This window comes from Macaca nemestrina, chromosome 12 (genome assembly GCF_043159975.1).
Source record: "Macaca nemestrina isolate mMacNem1 chromosome 12, mMacNem.hap1, whole genome shotgun sequence".
Lineage (NCBI taxonomy): Eukaryota > Metazoa > Chordata > Mammalia > Primates > Cercopithecidae > Macaca > Macaca nemestrina.
Genome location: NC_092136.1, coordinates 77,164,266 through 77,188,499, shown reverse-complemented (window position 1 = coordinate 77,188,499; position 24,234 = coordinate 77,164,266). Strand labels below are relative to the sequence as shown.

The window sequence follows — 24,234 nt, the reverse complement described above, 5'->3', positions numbered from 1 at the left end:
CAAAGGGTGATAATATAGATTTCATCTCTTAATAAAAGCACCTTCAAAGTCACATTTCAAGGGGTATACATACTGAGAGGGGGAGATTTGGGGCTGTTTTTGCAATCATTCAGCTACATACTAGATCCTTTCCATCATGGAAGGAGCAGTGATTTGTCCTCACAGGAATAGATTCGTATTCCAAATTCAGATTTGACTTCCCTACCGGCAATATTGCTGCCAGCTCCATCATCTACGGATGCCTAATTCATTATCATAGTATTCCACACGTTGCTTCTGATTAAGGAGCTTATTTTATGCTGAGAAAATTGTAGTGAAGAAACTCCTTGGTCTTGCCAGGAATCCTATCACTCAGATGTAGGTGCTATAATAAAGCAGCATAACCTTTTGGAGATTCAGTTATAGTGCTAATCAAGAGCCAACACATTGTGAGTTTGGGCTGCTGTTTATGGTATATGCCTTATACCAACAGCTAAAATATAGTACTGCTTCTCCCACAGTTAGAACATTGGTCTGGGTATCAAAAGGTGGAGGTAGGAGCAGTTTCTCTCTCTTTTACACCTAATAATTCATTTATGAATTCTTGGGCTCAGTAGGTTTGGAATACTTAGTCCCCAAGGGAGAAACAGTTGCCCTAGAGAACACAGTCATTGTTCATTACATTAGACATGTAATGAGACTGTCCCCAGACCACTGGGGCTCTTGTTGCTGAACCAATAGGCAGAGAAGAAGTTACTAAATTGGGCTGCTGTTATGCAAGAGACAGAGAAGACTGAAGCTTCATAGATTCATTCACAGGGGAACCTTGACATATTCTCATAAGTAATAATAAAAGTCAAAGGAAAATGGCATCAATACAATAAAGACAGTTTTTCAAGTCAACATTAAAAAATGTGTGTTCTTGTTTCTATACCAATCTAGTTCATTGAGAAGTTGGCTATACTAACTTCTCAAATTTATTTATTTATAATTTAAAAAAATTATATAGCCAGGCATGGTGGCTCATGCCTGTAATCCCAGCACTTTGGGAGGCCGAGGTGGGCAGATCACTTGAAGTCAGGAGTTTGAGACCAGCCTCGGCAACATGGTGAGACCCTATCTCTACTAAAAATGCAAAAAGATTAGCTCGGTGTGGTGGTGCATGCCTGTAATCTCAGCTACTCATGAGGCTGAGGCAGGAGAATCGCCTGAACCTGGGAGGTCGAGGCTGCAGTGAGCCATGATCGTGCCCCTGCACTGCAGCTTGGGTGACAGTGCTAAACTCCATATAATTTTGTTTTCCTTTAATATAGAGACAAGGTCTCTTTCTGTTGCACTGGCTGGTCTGGAACTCCTGAGCTCAAGTGATCCTCCCACCTACCACTTCCCAAAGTACTGGGATTACAGGTGTGAGGCACGGTGCCTGGCCTCAACTTTATTTTTATTGCTTCTTCCTGTTCCTTGCACGCACTTTACTTTCAACATAAACTGAAGTTCCTTTGGTTTTTGGAATGCACCAAACTCCTTCCTAAAGCCATTTATTTATTTATTTATTATTTTGAGACGGGGTCTCATTCTGTCACCCAGGCTGGAGTGCAGTGGTGCGATCTCAGCTACTGCAACCTCTGCCCAGCGGGCTCAAGCAAACTTCCTACCTCAGCCTCCCAAGTAGCTGGCACTACAGGCATACGCCATCACACCCAGCTAATTTTTTGTTTTTTTGGTAGAGATGGGTTTTCACCATGTTGCCCAGGCTGTCTCCAACTCCTGAGCTCAAGCTATCTCTTTACCTTGGTCTTCCAAAGTGCTGGGATTACAGGTGTGAGCCACCACACCTAGCCACCATGTATTTAATAACAACGATAATACTCGTATCATTGATACTATGATGCACATTTAATGTCTCTAAAATCAGGAGACGTTGGCCAGTTGCTCCTATGTAGATTGAGTCGTAGAAGTTCATAGTGTTATCGCTTCAACTGAGCTCTGTGCAATTTTGGTACTACATGTGTTATTTTAAATTACTATTTAATATATCTCCAAATAGATTATCCTAAAATTTGTCATTAAAAAGTTTTTATGTGCACAGAAAGACATGGAAACAGCAGTGTGATGTAAGATACAAATCTATGTCTAAATAAGTTTAAAAGAGCTGTTTCTGTAAGCATACATAACAAATCCAAGCAATTAGAAACCATTGTTTTTAATTTCAGCATTTCTTTTCTTAACATAAATAAAATATTGATTTTATAATTGCTGGCAGCTTAGATTTGATAGAATATGATAATGGTAATAATAGCAGCTAAGCTTTATCAAAGGTATTGTTTGCTAAATGTTTTTCATTTCCCTTGACATATTTGTATATCTTATCTCGGCGGTCTGGGATGCCTTTGTTTCTGGAAAAACTCATTCTTTTAAAGCCTCATTAGAAATAGTTTCCTTCTCAAGCCTGTAATCCCAGCACTTTGGGAGGCCGAGGCGGGCGGATCACAAGGTCAGGAGATCGAGACCACAGTGAAACCCCGTCTCTACTAAAAATACAAAAAATTAGCCGGGCGCGGTGGCGGGCGCCTGTAGTCCCAGCTACTCAGGAGGCTGAGGCAGGAGAATGGCGGGAACCCGGGAGGCGGAGCTTGCAGTGAGCCGAGATCGCGCCACTGCACTCCAGCCTGGGCAACAGCGTGAGACTCCGTCTCAAAAAAAAAAAAAAAGAAATAGTTTCCTTTTTTTTTTTTTTCTTTTTTTTGAGACAGTCTTGTTCTGTTGCCCAGGCTGGAGTACCATGGCCCGAACTCGGCGCACTGCAGCCGCTGCCTCCTGGGTTCAAGCGATTCTCCTGCCTCAGCCTCCCGAGTAGCTAGGATTACAGGCACCCACCCCGACGCCTGGCTAGTTTTTGTATTTTTAGGAGAGACGGGGTTTCACCATGTTGGCCAGGCTGGTCTCGAACTCCCGACCTCAGGTAATCCGCCCGCCTCGGCCTCCCAAAGTGCTGGAATTACAGGGGTGAGCCACCGCGCCCAGGCTTTTTTCTTTTTCTTTTTCTTTTTTTTTTTGAGACAGGGTCTCACTTCGTTGCCCAGGCTGGAGTGCAGTGGCTCGATGTCGGCACACTGCAACCTCCACATCCCAGGCCCAAGCGATTTTCCCACCTCAGCCTCCGGAGTACCTGGGACTTCGGGCATGGGACACCATCATGCCCTGCTAAATTTTGTATTTTTTTAGTAGATTTCGCCATGTTGCCCGGGCTGGTCTCAAAACTTCTGAGCTAGGTGATCCGCCCGCGTTGGCCTCTCGAAGTGCTGGGATTACAGGCGTGAGACACCACACCCAGTTTCCTCTAATTTTAGGAAAGCCTTCCCTAAGGCACTCTAAGGAAATTAGGTCTGTTTGAACTACATTCATTCCCGTTACCCAGCACATTTCAGTTGCACTCTCACCATCAGTTTGGGTGTCTGTCTTCTCAGACTGTAGGACCTTGAGGATAAATACTATCTTTTGTTTATTTTTGGGTCCTCTGTATCCACCTATCCACCTCAGCCTCCTGCTTTTTTTTTTTTTTTTTTTTTTTTTTTTACTATCCCTCTCTTTCTTTCCTTCTCCTTCCTTCCTTCCTTCCCTTTTTCTTTCTCTCTCGCTCTCTCTTTCTTCTCTCTCTCTCTTTCTTTCTTGATACGGAGTCTAGCTTTGTTGCCCAGGCTGGAGTGCAGTGGCGTGATCTCGGCTCACTGCAACCTCCGCCTCCCAGGTTCAAGTGATTCTCCTGCCTCAACCTCCCAAGAGTCTGGGATTACAGGTGTGTGCCACCATGCCCTGGCTAATTTTTATATTTTTAGTAGAGATGGGGTTTCACCATGTTGGCCAGGCAGGTCTCGAACTTCTGACCTCAAGTGATCCACCCGCTTCGGCCTCCCAAAGTGTTGGCATTACAGGCATGAGCCACCGTGCCTGGCCCACATTAATTCTTTTGAAAGACCAAAACAATGAACAGCTAATTTCACGTAGGTTGTAAAACTTGACCTTGGATTTACTGACACTAACATGTGCACTACACCTTACAGTCTATAAAATGTTCCTGCATTATTTCACTCCACCGTCACATCTTTGTCAGGTTATTATAAATGCATTTGTAGTTGAGCCATTTGCTTAAGAACCAGAACTGTCGTCTGTAGCTTCGTTGCTTTATCCTTGGTCTCAGATGTCTTTCTACTGTACTATAGCTATCAGAGCAGGGACTGATGCCTCAAAGGATGGCAGCTTTTGCAAAATTGGAATAAGGGAGTATGGAAAGGCACCCCAAAACAGGAGAGGGGTGGCGCACAGCTTGAACAAAGGCAGTGCTCAGGAAACCTATAAGCCACATCGTGTACAGAAAAGGATGATGGGAATGTCAGCTGTGCCTCTTTAAATCCTTTTACTAGTCAAACCCCTTACAGGGCTCCGGGTTTTGCCTCTAGCTCTGGATCGCCCCGCCTCTGCCCTTTAACCTATACTTCCTCCCTCCCTTCGCGCTGCACCGCGCAAGTCTCTTAGCCACTCCAAGGCCACCAGCCAGCCTCCCAAAGCTCCCATTGGGTTGCCCACCCTTTCAATCTCGGCTCCTCCCACCAGAGGCCACGCCTCCCACAAGCGGCGCTCTTGTTTGCGTTCTTCCGGCGCAGGAGGCTTAGGCCGCCAAATCAGGCCGTGCAGTGGCGGTGCAGTCGAGCAACAAGAAGCGGTCGCTCTTTCCCCAAACCCCACTGCCTTGTGGGATCTCGGCAAGTCATCCACCCACCCCCGCGCCTAGACAAGTTTTCCGGATCCGTCCACCCCCCCTCCTCCCTCCTAGTGTACGGAAGCAGAGAGGGCCCGCAGGCAGGCATGGCGGCGCACCTTAAGAAGCGGGTTTATGAGGAATTCACGAAAGTGGTTCAGGTAAGCTCTGGCGGGAAAGATCCAGAACCGATCCGGACCAGGGTAGATTATCCAAAACCCATGCACTTTGCCAGAACAGAACAGGCTCCATACGCCCGTGTTAAGTGCAGACTTGATAATCTCTAATATTGCACGTTAGTGGGCGTGTTAGTTTGCAGCCGCTGTTGTCATTAATATGTGAAGTCTGACAGAATTTTAAAAAAATTATTAGGAGAGACAGTGTTTTTTAATTTGTGAAACTGTCTTATCCGTTATCTCATTTTATTCTCTCACACAACTTTGCTACATCGCGTTATATTAGCATCCTCGTTTTCCACATGTGGACATTGAGCCTTCCGGGGGGATACGAGGATTCACCAGTTAGCAGCAGAGACCCTTCTAGCCTCCCCACCCCCACGTTCCAAAAAAAAGCTCTCAGGGACCAGTTGGAATATACACAAGGTTCTAAGGGGCTGAAAGAAGGGTCTGTAGAATTCCTTCAGGCGCAGTCTAAGCAGGCGGGAGTCACAGACTTCATAGGGCAAGAGCTCTCCATTGGTGGAACGGCTCACCTAGGAAGGAGGACAGTACCTTTCTCACCATGAAGTTGTGACAGGTGGACAGAGCCCATGTCAGAGCGGTCAGTGATGCTCCGTGTGTCTCCATGTAGATGTTGCTAGGGTTGATCCCAAATCATCCTAATGTCTTATTTCTCAGATTTTCACCTGGGGACGTTGTTCAAATGTCGATTCTATTTGATAAGTCAAGCAGAGGAGGTGAGGCAAGATTCTGCATTCCTGACATGCCCCCAAATTCATGCCAATGCATCGATTGCATTCTTAGATCCTTAGACTTGTAGAGTGGCAAGACAGAGCATCCAGCAGGATACTGATCCTTAAACATAACATTGATTCATTCATCCAGCAGTAAAATATGTTAATACATAATATAAAATATGTTAATACATAATATAAAATTTAGAATTTTAACAATTTTAAGTGTAAAGTTCAGTGGCATTAAGAACATTAGTACTGTAATACTGTTGCGCAATGTAATTTCCTTTCTTCCCAACATTCTGTTGTTCCCATTTCCTGAGACTGCTCACCCCTCTTCCACCCATCCTCACATGACCAGATATGCCATGTGTTCATGTGTCTGCATATCTCCAAACTCTTGCACTGGTTGTCTCTTTTATACAGAATACATGCTATTCTTCCCTTTCTTTTTGTTCTCCACCCAGTGGACTTAACATTTGTGCTGCAAGACCCAACTGAAACCTCGTAAAGAGCTTAGTCTCTTCTTCACCTGTTTCTGTAGCATTCTGTGGTACTAATCTTTTTGTACTTTTCGTTCAATGCTACTGTAATTACCAGTGTACCTATCTTCCCACCAGTATGAGGTCCTTGATGGCAGAGGTAATGCCTGGTTCGTCTCCATGTCCTGGAGATGGACAACAGGGCCTGGCTCACTAAAGTGTTACTAGTGGTTGAATGACAGTTGATATTGGTTGTCCTCTCCCTTACATAATACTTAGGGAAAAAATTCCTAGCTTTTGACCTAACTACAGCTTTGATAAGACTGAAAACTGAGTTTGAGAGGAATAGGATAGAAATGGCTAAGAATTTTAAGGGAAGAGCTAATTTCTTCACTTAATTTTTCATCAGTTGTTAACATAGAGTGATTAAATGAGATCTTAGTGCTTCTGTTCTTTTTTCTCCGCTGAAAAGATGAGGAAGGAGAACTGATATGTGCCTAGCACTTACGTATATGTATAATAAAGTTATGTTTAGTAACTTAGATTTATCGAATAACTCTGTGATACTAAAGTATTGGTATGCCCTCCTATAAAAGAAGGTCTTCCCTAGCTAGTAAGTTGTTATTGAATATAAATTCCTCTGACTCCAAAGCCCTTGTTCTTTTTGTCATGTCATACTGTGTTCTTGTCTAGAATAATTCTAGTCTCTTTTCTATGGAAATGTGGATTTGTAAGGAGGTGATTGCTCAGTACATAAAAATGCACTGTTAAGGAAATTTATTTTATTTTATTGTTATTATTATTATTATTATTATTATTTTTTTTTTTGAGACGGAGTCTCACGCTGTTGCCCAGGCTGGAGTGCAGTGGCGCGATCTCGGCTCACTGCAAGCTCCGCCTCCTGGGTTCACGCCATTCTCCTGCCTCAGCCTCCTGAGTAGCTAGGACTACAGGCGCCCGCCACCGCGCCCGGCTAATTTTTTGTATTTTTAGTAGAGACGCGGTTTCACTGTGGTCTCGATCTTCTGACCTTGTGATCCGCCCGCCTCGGCCTCCCAAAGTGCTGGGATTACAGGCTTGAGCCACCGCGCCCGGCTATTATTATTTTTTAAATAGAGACAGGGTTTCACCATGTTGCCCAGGCTGGTCTCGAACTCCTGGGCTCAAGGGATCCTCCTGCCTTAGCCTCTCAAAGTGCTAGGATTACAGGTGTAAGCTGCTACGCCCATCCGATATTTGTTTCCTTTTCTTTTGTTTTGAGATGGGATTTTGCCCTTTTCGTGCAAACTGGTGTGCAGTTGCACGATCCTGGCTCACTGTAACTTCTGCCTCCTGGGTTCACACGTTCCTCAGCCTTCTGCATAGCTGGGACTGCAGGCATACACCACTACCCCCAGCTAATTTTTGTATTTTTAGTAGAGACAGGGTTTTGCCATGTTGGCCAGGCTGGTCTTGAACTCCTGGCCCCAAGTGATCCGCCTGCCTCAGCCTCTCAGAGTGCTGGGATTACAGGCGTGAGCCACTACGCCCTGTCTGATATTTGTTTTCTAATAAAGAATGGACTTTGAGAGACTGAAACAGAGGGATCACTTGAGGCCAGGAGTTTGAAACCAGCCTGGGTAACATGGAAAAACCTGTCTCTACTAAAAATACAAAAATTAGCTGGGTGTGGTGACACGCATCTGTAATCACAGCTAGCTGGGAGTCAGGGAGGTGAATTGCTTGAACCTAGTAGGTGGAGGTGGCACATACCTACAATCCCAGCGTGTTGGGTGTCAGTCAGATAATTATTTGAACCTAGGAGGTGGAGATCGTAGCAAGCCAAGATTGCACCATTGCACTCCCGCCTGCGCGACAGTGTCTTGCTCTGTCTCAAAAAAATGGAGTAGATCCTTCGTGTTACCTCTAAACCCAAAGGCTACCACAATCCTCAGAGATAGGTAGAGCAAAATGTTGGTGTAAGGCTGGGCATGGTGGCTCGTGCTTGTAATCTCAGCACTTTGGGAGGCTGAGGTGCGAGGATTGCGTGAGCCCAGGAGTTAGAGACCAGCCTGGGCAACATAGAGAGACCCCATCTCTAAGAAAAAATAAAGTATACCTATTTTACAGAGAAATAAACTGAGACTTGGAGAAATTAAATGACTTGCCTAAAGTCATAGGAGCTAATAAAGGCAAAATTGAGACTCATGACCTTGTCACCAACCGGGTACTCTTTTTTTTTTTTTTTTTGAGATGGAGTCTCGCTCTGTCGCCCAGGCTGGAGTACAGTGGCCAGATCTCAGCTCACTGCAAGCTCCGCCTCCCGGGTTCACGCCATTCTCCTGCCTCAGCCTCCCAAGTAGCTGGGACTACAGGCGCCCGCCACCTCGCCCGGCTAGTTTTTTGTACTTTTTAGTAGAGATGGGGTTTCACTGTATTAACCAGGATGGTCTCGATCTCCTGACCTCGCGATCCGCCCGTCTCGGCCTCCTGAAGTGCTGGGATTACAGGCTTGAGCCACTGCGCCCGGCCCCGGGTACTCTTTCGAGTTTATAACACTGTATTTTCCTAAGTCTGTCAGCTAAATATATTATTTGGTATAATGGAAAATTATTTCCACCAAATGAGGCAAAGTTATATTTGCAGATTCTGTGTTTTCAGTTTTCTCTACCCCTTGCAGCAACAACAGGAGGAAATTGCTACTAAGAAACTCCGACTAACAAAACCAAGTAAATCTGCAGCACTCCACATAGATCTGTGTAAAGCTACCTCCCCAGCAGATGCTTTGCAATACCTGCTCCAATTTGCCAGGAAGCCTGTCGAGGCAGAAAGCGTAGAGGGAGTAGTCAGGATTCTCTTGGAACATTATTACAAGGTAAGAAAATCTTGAGGATCTGATGGGAGTATATCATGGGAGTTGTATCATGTCTGCGGAATGGTTAATATTACAAATAAATAAGGTATTCATTAGCAAGCTTTTACTGAGTGTCTTCCATGTGCTAGGTACTATGGATACAGAGATAAAAAAGATGCAGATCTTGTCCTCAGAAAGTTACAGTATAGTAGATGGAAATAAAACGTGTCAATGATAAAGTGCATCATACTGCTGAAGTTACTGTGAGTGCAATATGTGCAGAGTGCAGTGGAAGCACAAAAGAGGAGTTAACATCAATCATGACCCGTTCATCTCTGGAATGTGGTCCCCTTAACATCCTGCTGTTCCTGTCCTAATTCATGGCCCTCATATCTAATTGCAGTAGCCCTCTTTTTTAATGAAAAATAATTTTTTTTTTTTTGAGACAGAGTCTCACTCTTGCCCAGGCTGGAGTGCAGTGGTGCAATCTTGGCTCACTGCAACCTCTGCCTCGTGGGTTCAAGCAATTCTCTTGCCTCAACCTGCTTAGTAGCTGGGATTACAGGCAAGTGCCACCATGCCCTAATTTTTGTATTTTTAGTAGAGATGGGGTTTTGCCATGTTGGCCAGGCTGGTCTCGAACTCCTGACCTCAAGTGATCTGCCTGCCTCAGCCTCCCAGGCGTGAGCCACTGCGCCTGGCCAAAAAAATTTTCTTTGAGACAGAGGCTCACTGTCACCCATCCTAGAATTCAGTGGCACCGTCATAGCTCACTGTAGCCTGGAACTCCTGGCTTAAGTGATTCTCCTGGCTCAGCCTTCCAAGTAGGTGGGACTACAGACATGTGCCACTACTCCAGGCTAAGTTTTGCTTTTTTTTTTTTTTTTGAGACTGAGTCTTGGTCTGTTGCCCAGGCTGGAGTGTAGTGGCGCAATCTTGGCTCAGTGCCACCTCCGCCTCCTCGGTTTAAGTGATTCTCCTGCCTCAGCCTCCAGAGTGGCTAGGACCACAGGTGTGCAACACCACACCCAGCTAATTTTTTTTGTATTTTTAGTAGAGATGGGGTTTTGCTGTGTTGGCCAGGCTGGTCTCATACTCCAGATCTCAAGTGATCCATGCACCCTGGCCTCCCAAAGTGCTGAGATTACAAGCGTGAGCTACCATGCCCAGCCCAAAAATCATTATTATTATTACTATTATTATTTTTGAGACAGGCTCTTGCTTTCTCTCCCAGGTGGGAGTGCAGTGGTGCTATCACAGCTCACTGTACCCTCGACCTCCAAGGTTTAATTGATCCTCCTGTCTCAGCCTTCTGAGTAGCTGGGACTACAGGCATGTACAGCATGCCCGGCTAATTTTTTTTTTTTTTGTAGAGACAGGGCTTTCTATGTTGCACAGGCTGATCCCGAACTCCTGAGCTCTAGCAATCCACCCACCTTGGGCTCCCAAATTCCTGGGATTACAGGTGTGAACCACGACACCCAGCCCCCAAATTATTAAGCTTATGGAAAAGTAGATAAAATACTGTAGTCACCTACCAAATACCCATTCCTAGAATTTAACAGTTATTAGTAATTTTGCCAAATTTGCTCTATTTGTTTCGCTGAATTTTATTTTATTTTATTATTGTTTTTTTGAGATAAGTCTCACTCGGTTGCCCAGGCTGGAGTGCAGTAGCACCGTCTGGGCTCACTGCAACTTCCGCCTCTTGGGTTCAAGCAATTCTCCTGCCTCAGCCTCCCGAGTAGCTGGGACTACAGGCGAATGCCATCACGCTCAACTAATTTTGTATTTTTAGTAGAGACAGGATTTCACCATGTAAGCCAGGCTGATCTCGATTCCAGACCTCAGGTGATCCACCTGCCTCGGCCTCCCAGAGTGCTGGGATTACAGGCGTGAGCCACCGCACCCAGCCTTGTTTTGATGCATTTTTAAAAGATATGTCATTTTTTTTCTAATTATCTCATTACATATCTATTAAAAAGGGATATCTTTTTGTTGTTTTCTTTTTTTTTTTTTTTTTTTTGAGACGGAGTCTCGCTCTGTCACCCAGGCTGGAGTGCAGTGGCCGGATTTCAGCTCACTGCAAGCTCCGCCTCCCGGGTTCACTCCATTCTCCTGCCTCAGCCTCCGGAGTAGCTGGGACTACAGGCGCCCGCCACCTCGCCCAGCTAGTTTTTTGTATTTTTTAGTAGAGACGGGGTTTCACCGTGTTAGCCAGGATGGTCTCGATCTCCTGACCTTGTGATCCGCCCGTCTCGGCCTCCCAAAGTGCTGGGATTACAGGCTTGAGCCACCGCGCCCGGCCTGTTGTTTTCTTTTCTTTTTTTTTCTCACTGCTGTGAGAAAGTAGAGGGACTTTTTATTTTTTAACATAACCACCTAACCATAATGAATAAAGTTAAGTAATTCTTTAATGTCATCTAAGAATTAGTTGATATTTAGATTTTTTTAGTTGTTCCCCCAATATCTTTTTATAGTTGATGTGTTCAAATCAAAAGGCAAACCAGGTCCCCACATGGCATTTAGTCTTTTTAAAAAACCTACAACAGTTACTATTTTGGTGACATTGATTTGATGAATAAACTGAGACAGTTCTTTTGTAAAATGTCTTGTTTTCTGAATTCATTTACTTTTTTGAGGATTAGCTTGTCCTCTGTTCTCTGTATTTACTATGAACTGAAAGTTAGACCTGTAGGCTTTGTTATATTTAGGTTAAGCATATCTTTGACAATTTTAAGACTGTGTTATAAATGGTGAGTTGTACTTCATATTGCAGCTATCAGCATGCAAATGTCACCGTTACACTGAGGTCTTCCTTTACCCTTCTGTTTCATATCGAAACTGCCTATCGCCACCCAGCACTTCCTAGTCCCCTTCCTTGATTTTGTTTTCTCCATGGGACTTACCATCTTCTAATATTCTGTATAATTTCTTGTTAATTATGTTCCTTGTCCATTTCCCCGTACAGGAACATAAGCTTGCCTTGAGCAGGGATTTTTATTTTTTTTAATTGTTGTTTCTGCAGAATCAAGAACAGTGCCTGGTAAAATAAATATTTGTTGAATGAATAAATGAATTGACACTTTTTACTCAGCAAATAGATATCAGACGTTCTGGGCACTGGACAGTGTCCTATTAGCACAATTATTAAGTTTTATGCTTTGCAATTGTTTGTCATATGTGTTTATCTCCTTCAGACTTTGAGCTCCTTAAATTCAGAGGCTGCAGATCCATTAATCTCTATCCCAGTGCCTGGCAGGTTCCTTGGAACATTGAAGGGACATTATAAATGTTTCACTTATGTTTTACATGAATAAAATCAGGCTTTCTTTTTTTGTTGTTCTTTCTTTTCTTTAAAAAAATTTTTTAAAAATCATATCTATCTATCTAGAGACTGGGTTATGAGACTGGCTAAAGTTTTGTAGTTTTGATAGAGTTGGGGTTTCACCATGTTGCCAAGGCTGGTCTCAAACTCCTGGGCTCAAGCGATTCACCTGCCTCTGCCTCCCAAAGTGCTGGGATTACAGGCATGAACCACTGTGCCTGGCATCTGTTTGAGTGTTGCTGTTTCTCAGTCTAGAGTGCAATGGCGCGGTCACTGCTCACTGCAGTCTGGACTCCCAGGCTCAAGCCATCCTCCTAACTCAGCCTCCTGAGGAGCTGGGACTACAGGCACATGCCACTACTCCCAGCTAATTTTTTCTTTTTAATTTTTTTTGTAGAGATGGAGTCTCTCTGTGTTGCCCAGGCTGGTCTCGAATTCCTGAGCTCAAGCAACCCTCCTGCTTGGCCCTCCCAAAGGATTGAGATTACAGGTGTGAGCCACCACATCTGGCCAAAATCAGGATTTCTGTTCTCAAGAAGTTTTCAATCTCTCAGTGATCTATTTTCCGTTAGTCTTTTTCTTAGCAATATCTACCATTATTATTATATTAAAGTTCTATTACCAATGATAATCTATAATAATACTTCTAAGAGCAGTTAACATTTAGTTTGCTTGTTAGAGTTTGTAAAGCACTTTCCATATGTAATATTTTATTTAATCCTGATGACAGCACCATTGTTATCTCTAAATTCCAGATAATGGAACTAAGCTTAGCGCTGTTTAGTATTCAAGGTCACCCAGCTAGTAAATGGAAGGTATAGATTTGAACTTCGGTTTTTAAAAAAAAAAAAAAAAAAACCTTTTGTTATGGAACATTTCAAATATATACTATGTAAGTAGAGAGAATAGTTTAATTAATTCCCATGTACCCGTTACCCAGCTTCAAAATTTATCATTTTGTGGCCAAACTTGTTTCATTTTCCCTCTTCCCTCCAATCCACTTCTACTTCTTTACCCTCACCTTCTCCACCAGATTCTTATGAAAATAAATTCCTGGCATCATATTATTTTAATCATAAATTTCGATTTATATCTTTAAATGGTGAAGACTTTTTTTATTATACTTCAAGTTCTAGGGTACATGTGCACAACGTGCAGGTTTTTTACATAGGTATACATGTGCCATGTTGGTTTGCTGCACCCATCAACTCATCATTTACATTAGATATTTCTCCTAATGCTATCCCTCCCCCAGCCTCCCACTCTCCGATAGGCCCTGGTGTGTGATGTTCTCCACCATGTGTCCAAGTGTTCTCACTGTTCAGTTCCCACCTATGAGTGAGAACATGTGGTGTTTGGTTTTCTGTCCTTGTGATAGTTTGCTGAGAATGGTGGTTTCCAGCTTCATCCATGTCCCTGCAAAGGACATAAACTCATCTTTTTTTATGGCTGCATAGTATTCCATGGTGTATATGTACCACATTTTCTTAATCCAGTCTATCGTTGGTGGACGTTTGGGTTAGTTCCAAGTCTTTGCTATCATGAATAGTGCTACAATAAACATATGTGTGCATGTATCTTTATAGTAGCATGATTTATAATCCTTTGGGTATATACCAGTAATGGGATGGCCGAGTCAAATGGTATTTCTAGTTCTAGATCCTTGAGGAATTGCCACACTGTCTTCCACAATGGTTGAACTAATTTATGCTCCCACCAACAATGTAAAAGCTTTCCTATTTCTCCACATCCTTTCCAGCATCTGTTGTTTCCTGACTTTTTAGTGATCACCATTCTAACTGGTATGAGATGGTATCTCATTGTGGTTTTGATTTGCATTTCTCTAATGACCAGTGATGATGAGCATTTTTTCATGTGTCTGTTGGCTGCATAAATGTGGTGAAGACTCTTAAAAAACAATCTTTTGTCATGTCTAAAAGCAAAATTTAACTCAGGTGTTCTGAAGTCAGCTCTCAAGCACTTTAATCAGTCCTTGCTGCGTGCATTAATCAAGTGGACCCTAGCTCCAAAAGAAATGAAGAGGGATGCCAGATGGACCCAGTTCTAGATTGACGACCATAGTGTTTTTTATCCTTTCTTTTGTTCTGTCCAGAAATGTGGTATCTTATATTAATATTTTAGTGGATAAAACTACTCTGGCTTCTGCTTTTTCCTACTTTTTTTTTTTTGTGATCAGGCAGTAGTATCTGAACTTATTTCACACATTGATTCTTCACTTATGCTACTGTGCTAGTAGCTATGGAGGATGCAGAGCTATGAGACATGTTCCTTGTCCTTTAGGGGCTAGCAGTGTAGTCAGCAGACCATATATGTAGTATGTAGATAGTAAGTGCTAAAGTTTTCCATTTGCTCATTTTTTCATTTGCTCAGCATGTCTGAATACTTATTCTGTGCCAAACTTTGTGCTTTATGTTGGTAATAGAGATGTATCTGATGTAATCCCTGATCTGAGTCTTGAGTAAATAAGAAATGAATTAATAATATACTGTTTCAGGTCTTCTGAAAGGGGTAGGTTATGATATGGCCTCAGAGAAGGGGGTGATTAATTTTTGGAAGCAGTGTTCCAGAAATGCATTTTAGAGTGGTAGTGATGCTTGAGAAAAGTCCTAAAAATAGATTTTGGCCAGTTGGAAAACAGGGGGAAAGACATTTTAGTTGTGAGCAACCGTAACATGGGCATGGAGATGTGAGACACGCTATCACATTAGAAGAAATGCAACTAGTTTGGCTGGTGCAGATTTTAGGTTGGGAGCTCATCAAGAGATAAGACCAGGAGATTTGGAAGGGATCCAATTCTAAAGGGCCTTGTATTCTACCTTGTCAGTTTTTGTTTTAGAAATGTCACTCTGAGGGAAAGTATGGAGGATAAAGGAATTGGATGACTGGAGTTAGAGTGACCAATTAGAAGACTCTAAGTTTGGAGAAAGGTGATGCAAGCCTGAACCAGGACAGTTTTAATGGTCAGAAGAAACAATTATTAGAGAAGGCTTCCCTGGAGGTAATTCTGTTTTTAGCTCAGGTGTGAAGGAGATCATTTATGTGTCATAGTAGAAGGAGTGCTAAGGGATTATTTCAGAAAGTAAAAGAACTTGAGTAAAGTATCCAGATGGATAAGGAATATCACTAGGTCAGATGCTCTCTTATCTCTTTTTTTTTTTTCATTTTCATTTATTTTCTCCTCCCTCCCCTCTTTTTTTTCTCACAAGGTCTCACTCCAGACTGGAGTGCAGTGGTGCGATCACGGCTCACTGAAACCTCCACCTCCCAGGCTTATGCAATCCTCTCACCTCAGCCTCCCAAGTAGCTGGAACTATAGGCATGTGCCACCATGCCTGGCTAATCATTTCTTAGTTGTGGTAACAATTAAAATTTATTTTCTTAACCATTTTAAGTGTGCAGTTCATGTGTATTAAGTACATTCATATTGTTATGCAGCCATCACCACCGTCCATCTCCAGAACTCTTTTCATCTTGTAAAACTGAAACTGAAACTCTTTCCCATTAAACAGTAATCCTCCATTGCACCCCCTCCAGCCCCTGGCAACCACCACCATTCTACCATTTTTTTTTTCTTTTTTTTTAGACAGAGTCTCAATCTGTCGCCCAGGCTGGAGTGCAGTGGCGTGATCTCGGCTCACTGCAACTTCTGCCTCCTGAGTTCAAGTGATTCTTCTGCCTCAGCCTTCTGAGTAGCTGGGACTATAGGTGTGCGCCACCATGCCCGGCTAAGTTTTGTATTTTTAGTAGAGACAGGGTTTTTCCATGTTGGCCAGTCTGGTCTCAAACTTCCTGACATAGGTGATCTGCCCGCCTCGGCCTCCCAAAGTGTTGGAATTATGAGCCACTGTGCCCGGTCTCATTCTACATTTTGTCTCTGTTATATGCATAATAAGTGGCATAGCATGCCAACGCTGTATCTGTTGCCCCTTCCTCTGCTTTACGCCTCCTTATTGTGCCTGGTGACCTCCTTAGAAACTGAATATAGGAGGTGGGGAGTTGGTCTTATTTGAAAAGTACCTCATCCTTTCAGCATACACTTAATTAGTTTTGTCTTTAGTATAGAAAGATGATCTATTCTCAGCACCGGCAAGGTACTTTTTTTCGCCTCTCATTTCATATATATTTATTGATCTTTTTAGTGTCAGGTATTGTGCTATATTGAGATATGGCAGTGAACAAGAGAGCATTCCTTTTTGTCTTTGGAAGAAATTTCTTACCACAGGAATTTTGGTGCCCATTGGAAACCACCTCTCACTCTCTAAGCTAAAACAGTCAGACAATTTCTTTGTCAGTCTCCCCTGCAGCTCGGGCCCAGGCACAAGACTTATACTCAGACAGTCACACTTGCCTCCTCCAGACTTTTAATCAGGATCTGGTGATTCAAAAAAGCAGGTAGGACTGAGCACGGTGGCTCACACCTGTAATTCCAGAACTTTGGGAAGCCGAGGCAGGAGGATTGCTTGAGCTCAGAAGTTTGAGACCAACCTGGGCAGCAAAGCAAAAGCTCATCTCTACTAAAAATTAAAAAAAAGTGGCTAGGTGTGGTAGCATGTACCTGTAGTCCTAGCTACTTGGGAGGCAGAGGTTGGAGGTTCACTTGAGCCCAGGAGGTTAAGGTTCTAGTTAGCCATGATTGCGCCACTGCATTGTGACCTGGGAGACAGTGAGACCCTGTCTCAAAAAAAAAAAGAGGTAGAATGAAAGATTCTTTCTGGTGATAGCAGTAGTAGCTGCCACACTCACCTTCCAGGGACTCCAAGAGCAGTGGTGCTGGCAGCAGTGTTGTATCCCCAGTGTTGTTGGTGCAAGTTGCTGTGACTTGTGTCTATCTAACATGACTACTCAGTGGAGGTCAGGTACTTTTAATGCCAACAGCACATTTTTTATTAGAAGTTAGTGACATCAGAATGGCATAGAAAAGTTCTCATTCACTTTGCAACATTTGGATGTAATGTATCAACTGAGAAAGCCATCTCCCTGGCAGAGGTTGACAGTGAGCCAAGATTGCGCACTGCACTCCAGCCTGGGCAACAGAGTAAAACTCCATCTCAATAAATAAATAAATAAATAAATAAATAAATAAATAAATAAATAAGTAGCTGTCTCTCCAGAAGTATATAAAATTAATTTTTCAGGAATGATGCCATAGAATACTTGGATCATTGAATCTCTTTTGGGATGTTAATTTTCCATATTCCTGTTTGTTGGTTAGCTAAGTGTAAAGCATCAAAGTGATAATTGCTTCTTTTTTTCCAGGAGAATGATCCATCTGTGAGACTGAAAATTGCATCATTGTTGGGTTTATTATCAAAGACAGCAGGATTTTCACCAGACTGCATTATGGATGATGCTATTAACATCCTGCAGAATGAAAGTAAGTTGCAATTTAAAAGCTCTATAGTCAGAGCAGAAATCTTTAGTTCTTTCTTATAGAAGTTAGGACAAAATTTTGTTATGTTGGTTGTTGTTGAAAAGGAATTTGAGGATAATTTAATGAAACCATGTATATATATTTACATTAGAGTAGAAGTACAGTTTCTCTCTTAATAACTCATTTATTGGCCAAGTACCATATATTTGAGGTAGTTTACATATGATATAGATATTATTGTCCCTTTTTTTTTTGCTTGTTTGTTTTTTATTTTGCGGCAGGGCCTTGATATGTTGAACAGCCTGACTCCAGGCCGGAGTCCGGAAGTCCAAACATGTTAATGACCCTTGCTATGTATTACCCTATTGCTTTCTAAAAAGATTATTTCAGCTTACAATGAAACCTGTAACTGAACATGTAGTACTCGTTTCATCAAGAAACGTTCTTTTTTTTTTTTTGACGGAGTCTCACTCTGTCTCCCAGGCTGGAGTGCAGTGGCACGATCTCGGCTCACTGCAAGCTCTGCCTCCTGGGTTCATGCCATTCTCCTGCCTCAACTTCTGGAGTAGCTGGGACTACAGGTGCCCGCCACCACACCCGGCTGATTTTTTGTATTTTTAGTAGAGACAGGGTTTCACTATGTTAGCCAGGATGGTCTCAATCTCCTGACCTTGTGATTCTCTCGCTTCGGCCTGCCAAAGTGTTGGGATTACAGGCATGAGCCACCGCACCCGGCCAAGACATATTTTTAAAAGCACTAAAACAGGCTAGGCACAGGTTAGGCTAGGCCTGTAATCCCAAAACGTTGGGAGGTCGAAGTGAAAGGATCCCTTGAGCCCGGGAATTTGAGACCAGTCTGGGCAACATAATTAAATCTTGTCTCTACAAAATAATAAAAAATTAGCCAAACCTGGTTGCTCACACCTTTATCCCAGCTGCTTGGGAGGCTAAAGTGGGAGGACCGCTTCGACCTAGGAGATTGAGGCTGCAGTAAGCCATGATCATGCCACTGTATTTCAGCCTGGGTAACAGAGTGAGACCCTGTCTCAAAAAATAAATTCAAATAAAATAAAATAAATACAAGCACCAAAAGAATAACATTGCTTCAGTACAGAAGTATCATTTTTTCCCATGGAAAATTCTTATGGTAGCTATGTGAGAAGTGACATTTTAAGGATAACTAGACTGGGCGCGGTGGCTCACGCCTGTGATCCCAACACTTTGGGTGGCCGAGGCGGGTGGATCACGAGGTCAGGAGATCGAGACCATCCTGGCTAACATGGTGAAACACCGTCTCTACTAAAAAGACAAAAAATTGGCTGGGCGTGGTGGCGGGCACCTATAGACCCAGCTGCTTGGGAGGCTGAGGCAGGAGAATGGAGTGAACCCGGGAGGTGAAGCTTGCAGTTAACAGAGATTGTGCCACTGCACTCCAGCCTGGGTGACAGAGCAAGACTCCGTCTCAAGGAAAAAAAAGAAAAAAAAGGGATAACTAGGTGTTCAGTGGGGAGTGGGGTCAAGAATGGAGTCAGGTGTGGGGGAAGGCATTCTATGTTGAGAAGTTAGCCTGAGCAAAGATAGGGGGACATGGAATTTTAAGTAGCTGGAAAAAAGAGTGTTAAAGGAGACCTGAAAGAGATGAAGCTAGAAAGACAGGCAAGGGTAAACATCATGGAAGGCCTGGTGTGTATGTATTATATGCCTTCTAGGATATTTGGACTTTATCTTGAAGGCAATGGAAAACGTTTTTTTCTTCCTTTTTTTTTTTTTTGAGACAGAGTCTTGCTCTGTCACCCAGGCTGGAGTGCAGTGGAGCGATCTCGGCTCACTGCAACCTCTGCCTCCAGGGTTCAAGCCATTCTCCTGCCTCAGCCCCCTGAGTAGCTGGGATTACAGGTGCGTGCCACCATGCCTGGCTATTTTTTGTATTTTTAGTAGAGACGGTGTTTCACCATGTTGGTCAGGCTGGTCTTGAATTCCTGACCTCGTGATCTGCCTGCCTCGGCCTCCCAAAGTCCTGGGATTACAGGCATAAACCACCGCGCCTGGCCTTTTTTTTTCTGTTTCTTAGTGTGAAAAAACTCCTTGAATCAATCCAGCACTAAACATTTTTGGAGCGCACTATGTATATAGAACTGTACTCAATCCTGTGGAGAACTCAGACATTTAAACATGATCCCTTTAGGAATTTTTAGGAAATTAGCTTTTAGTTGAGGGCATGAAGGATCACACAGTAGAACCCAGTTGACAAAAGTCTACTTTTTTTTTCTTCTGTTTTTTTTAAGACTGGGTCTTGCTCTGTTTCCCCAGCTGGAGTGCTGTGGCGCAATTACGGCTCACTGCTGCCTTGATCTCCCAGGCTCAAGCGGTCCTCCTACCTCGGCCTCCTGAGTAGCTGGGACTCTGGGTGCACACCACCTGGCTGACTCACTTTTTCAGATTTATTTTTGTAGAAACAGAGTCTCTCTATGTTGCCCAGGCTGGTCTTGAACTCCTGGGCTCAAGGGATTCTCCTGCCTTAACTTCTCAAAGTGCTGGGATTACAGTTGTGAGTCACTGCACCTAGCCAATCTACATTCTTTACCCAAGTAAATTAGTTTATATAGTTATCCCCTTTTGAAATTTTCTAAGCCAACTTTCCATCTCCCTCTCTAGAGTCTCATCAAGTCCTAGCTCAACTGCTGGATACTTTGCTTGCAATTGGCACTAAGCTACCAGAGAATCAAGCTATCCAGATGCGATTAGTGGATGTGGCCTGCAAGGTAAGAGTATAATGCTCTTCTTTCTTGAACTGCTTTGCATTACTGGAAAGGTGGTAAGAGCTATAAAATCTACTCAGATCTATCCTAAACCGGTAACTGAGGACTGCTAAGGACCTTTAATGGTTTTAAGAGCTACCTCATTTTTTCATCTCTTGGTGTTGGATTAGGAATAAAGTTAAGTATACTTGTTATAAAATGAATTTCCTCATCCTTTCAAGACAAGTGAAAATAATTACAGTACATAGTTACTGTGTGTATTGTGCCTAATAATGCACTCTGCTTGTTATGGTGCTTTGTATTCAGTTTTCCATTTCATCCTCACAATCCTTCAGGTAAGTACTGTTATTTCTGTTTTACAGAGGTGAAAATTAAGATTTATGGAGTCTGATTTGTCTAGGTTTGCACAGCTAGGAGGTTGCAGTACCAGGGTATAAACTCTGTTTTTTCTGACCCCAAACTTGTTTTGTTTTTATTATGCCTTTTGCTTCAATAAACAGGCAAACTATACACAAGTAAATGTATGGGAAAAGTTTTGTACATTCTTTTTTTCTGATTTTAAAATAAATACATGTATTAATACATTAATTGTGCCTTTTGATTTAATTTGGAGGTTAATTAGCCTCTTTTTATGTATACACAGTAACCCTTAGAACCTTGTATAATTGATTTTACTTTGTATCTTTTTGATAACTTTGAGAATATAAAAAAGTCAAATGCATTTGAATTGTGTTAGAGTATTATATTCTTGAAATTAGAAAGCTATTTCAGAGTCCCAGGAAAGACTACTTGATTTATCGTAAAAAAGCAAATATACATAAAAACAAAAACTCTTTGACAAGTACGATACAAAAAGCTTAAATAGGGCCAGGTGTGCTGGCTCACACCTGTAATCCCAGCACTTTGGTAGGCTGAGGTGGGCGGATCCTTTGAGATCAGGAGTTTGAAACCAGCCTGACCAACGTGGTAAAACCCAACCTCTACTAAAAATACAAAAAAAATTAGCCGGGCACGGTGATGCACGCCTGTAATCCCAGCTACTAGGGAGGCTGAGGCAGGAGAATTGCTTGAACCTGGGAGACAGAGGTTATATGAGTGGAGATTGCGCCACTGCACTCCAGTCTGAGTGGTAGAGTGAGACTCTGTCTTTCAAAAAAAAGGAAAAACTAGGGATTATGTGTGTGGGAGAGTGAGTACATCTCCCCTGTGAGAGAAAATATATATCTGTGAAGTTTGCTTTGGAGAGTTGTCATAATGAGTGGGTTGTGATATCTGCAGTAACTCTTTCTTAAATCTGCTTTAAATATATTTTTAACTATAAGATTTTATATTATTATATACTTAAATGTATTTTTTAAGAATTTGTACTGATAGAAAATTTGGAAAGATATTGAAAACTATAAAGAAAAATGCATTCATAATTCACTACCCAAAGGTAATCATTATTTGTCTTTTGATATATGGCTTTCTGATTTTTTTCTGTATGCAAATCATTTGCTGTTGTTTTTTCTTTAAACACATTGCTGTAATCATGTAATTTTGCTCCTTTTTTGCTAACATAAGTCTTTTTCTTATATGTGTTTTATAAACATAATTTGTAATGGCTGTGTAATATTATATCCAATAATTAAGCCATACTTTTTACTTAACTTCACCTATTACTGAATTTACATTGCAGCCATTTATTTAATTGGAAGTAATACTGCAGGGAATATTGCTAGTCTAAAATATTTTCTGTATTTAAAATTATATCTGAAACACAGACTATCAAAAGTAGAATTACTGAATTACTAATTGAAAACATTTAGAATTTATTTTACATTTTTTTTTAAAATTTTTAGAAGAATAGAGTCTGGGTCTCATTGTGTTGCCTAGGCTGCTCTCGTACTCCTGGACACAAGTGATCCCCCAGCTTTGACCTCCTGAAGTGCTGGGATCACAGGCATGAGCCACAGTGCCTGGCCTAGAATTTTTTTTAAGGCTGTGTTCTTTATTTTTTTGAATAAAAGACAAGGATCTTGCTATGTTGCCCGAGATTACGTGCGTGAACTACTGTGCCCAGCTAAGGCTCTTAATACTTTTTGTCAAATTGCTTTCCAAAGTGTTCCAATTTGTATGCCCACAGGCAGTATATGAGAGTGCCTAGTTTCACTGCTTTATTCTAGCATTAGATATTAATGTTTAAAAATCAAAGATAAACCTGTTAATTTGGTATGTGGAAAATGATACTTCATTTTTAAAAAATCTCTTTTTTGAAGAGACTGCTAATGAGGTTTCTTTTTCATGTTTTTCCTTTATTTGTATTTCCTCTCATGGGAATTAACTTTTTATGTCCTTTGCCAGTTAAGCATATAGAGTTTGTGTGTGTGTGTTTTTTAAATCATTTGTAGAGGTTCCTTTTTTTTCTTGAGACAGAGTCTCTCTCTGTTGCCCAGGCTGGAGTGCAGTGACATGATCTCGGCTCACTGCGACCTCCGCCTCCTGGGTTCAGGCAATTCTCCTGCCTCAGCTTCCTGAGTAACTGGGACTACAGGCACGTGCCACCGTGCCCAGCTAATTTTTGTATTTTTAGTAGAGACGGGATTTCACCGTGTTAGCCAAGATGGTCTCGATCACCTGACCTCGTGATCTGCCCACTTCGGCCTTGCAAAGTGCTGGGATTACAGGTGTGAGCCACTGCACCCAGCCTGTAGAGGTTCTTAATAGGATAAAAATTGGAACTGTTTGTCAATGGCAAATCTGTCACAAGCTTTTTCAGACTACAGTAATGAAGGCTATCTATGATTCATAACTACAACCACTGTTTCTATTGCCAAATGCCATTTTGGTTTATGACTTTATCATACAATGTGCCTAAAAATTTTTGTTTTGTAATTGAGATGTAATTTATATACACATATTTACTCTTGATAGAAAAGATACAAAGTATGTTTTCTGACCACAGTGGGATGAAATTATAAATTTTTTTTTTTTTTTTTTTTTTTTTTGAGACGGAGTCTTGCTCTGTCGCCCAGGCTGGGGTGCAGTGGCCGGATCTCAGCTCACTGCAAGCTCCACCTCCCGGGTTTACACCATTCTCCTGCCTCAGCCTCCTGAGTAGCTGGGACTACAGGCGCCCGCCACCTCGCCCGGCTAGTTTTTTGTATTTTTTAGTAGAGATGGGGTTTCACCGTGTTAGCCAGGATGGTCTCGATCTCCTGACCTCGTGATCCACCCGTCTCGGCCTCCCAAAGTGCTGGGATTACAGGCGAAATTATAAATTAATGGGAAGAAATTTAGTAAACCCACAAACATGTGGAAATTAAACAACATACTTTTCTGTGTAACTAATGAGTCAACGAAGAAATCAAAAGGGAAATTAGAAAATACTTTGAGATGAATAAAATAGAAAATGATGCAGCTAAAGCAGTGCTTATAGAAGTTTATAGTTGTAAGTGCCCATCTTAAATAACAAAGAATAAGGATCTAAAATCAGTAACCTAACCTTCCAGCTTAAGACCCCGGAAAAAGAAGCGCCCATTAAACTTAAAGCATGTGAAGGAAGGGGATACTAAAGATTAGAGTAGAAATTAATGAAACAGAGAATAGAAAAACAACAGATAATCAACAAAACCAAATTTGCTTTTCTGAAAAGATCAACAAATTTGACAAACCTTTAGTTATATTGACCAAGAAAGAGAGAGAAGACTCAAATTACTAGACTCAGAAATGAGAGGACCAGAAGATGGACATATTAGGGGAAAAAAAGGAAAAGCGAGGATACTGTCTAGGGCGGTGCTTATGTCTGTAATC

At 42.2% G+C, this 24,234-nt stretch overlaps 1 protein-coding gene across 4 annotated transcripts in view; it reads left to right on the top strand.

The window, feature by feature from the left end:
- The first annotated feature begins 4,707 nt into the window (after window positions 1-4,707).
- The window catches only part of LOC105468804 (integrator complex subunit 4), a 111,774-nt gene continuing 92,247 nt past the window's right edge, over window positions 4,708-24,234 (top strand). The window contains exons 1-4 of one of the 4 annotated variants that reach the window (XM_011719181.2): window positions 4,708-4,896; window positions 8,790-8,984; window positions 17,569-17,686; window positions 20,339-20,445. In XM_011719181.2, coding sequence (XP_011717483.2) covers window positions 4,843-4,896; window positions 8,790-8,984; window positions 17,569-17,686; window positions 20,339-20,445 — 474 coding nt within the window. In that variant the 5' untranslated portion in view covers window positions 4,708-4,842. Of the gene's footprint in view, window positions 4,897-5,237; window positions 5,516-8,789; window positions 8,985-12,711; window positions 12,782-15,650; window positions 15,669-17,568; window positions 17,687-20,338; window positions 20,446-24,234 lie in introns of those variants that run through there. The other 3 variants (XM_011719182.3, XM_071075347.1, XM_071075346.1) reach the window with 3 other exon arrangements.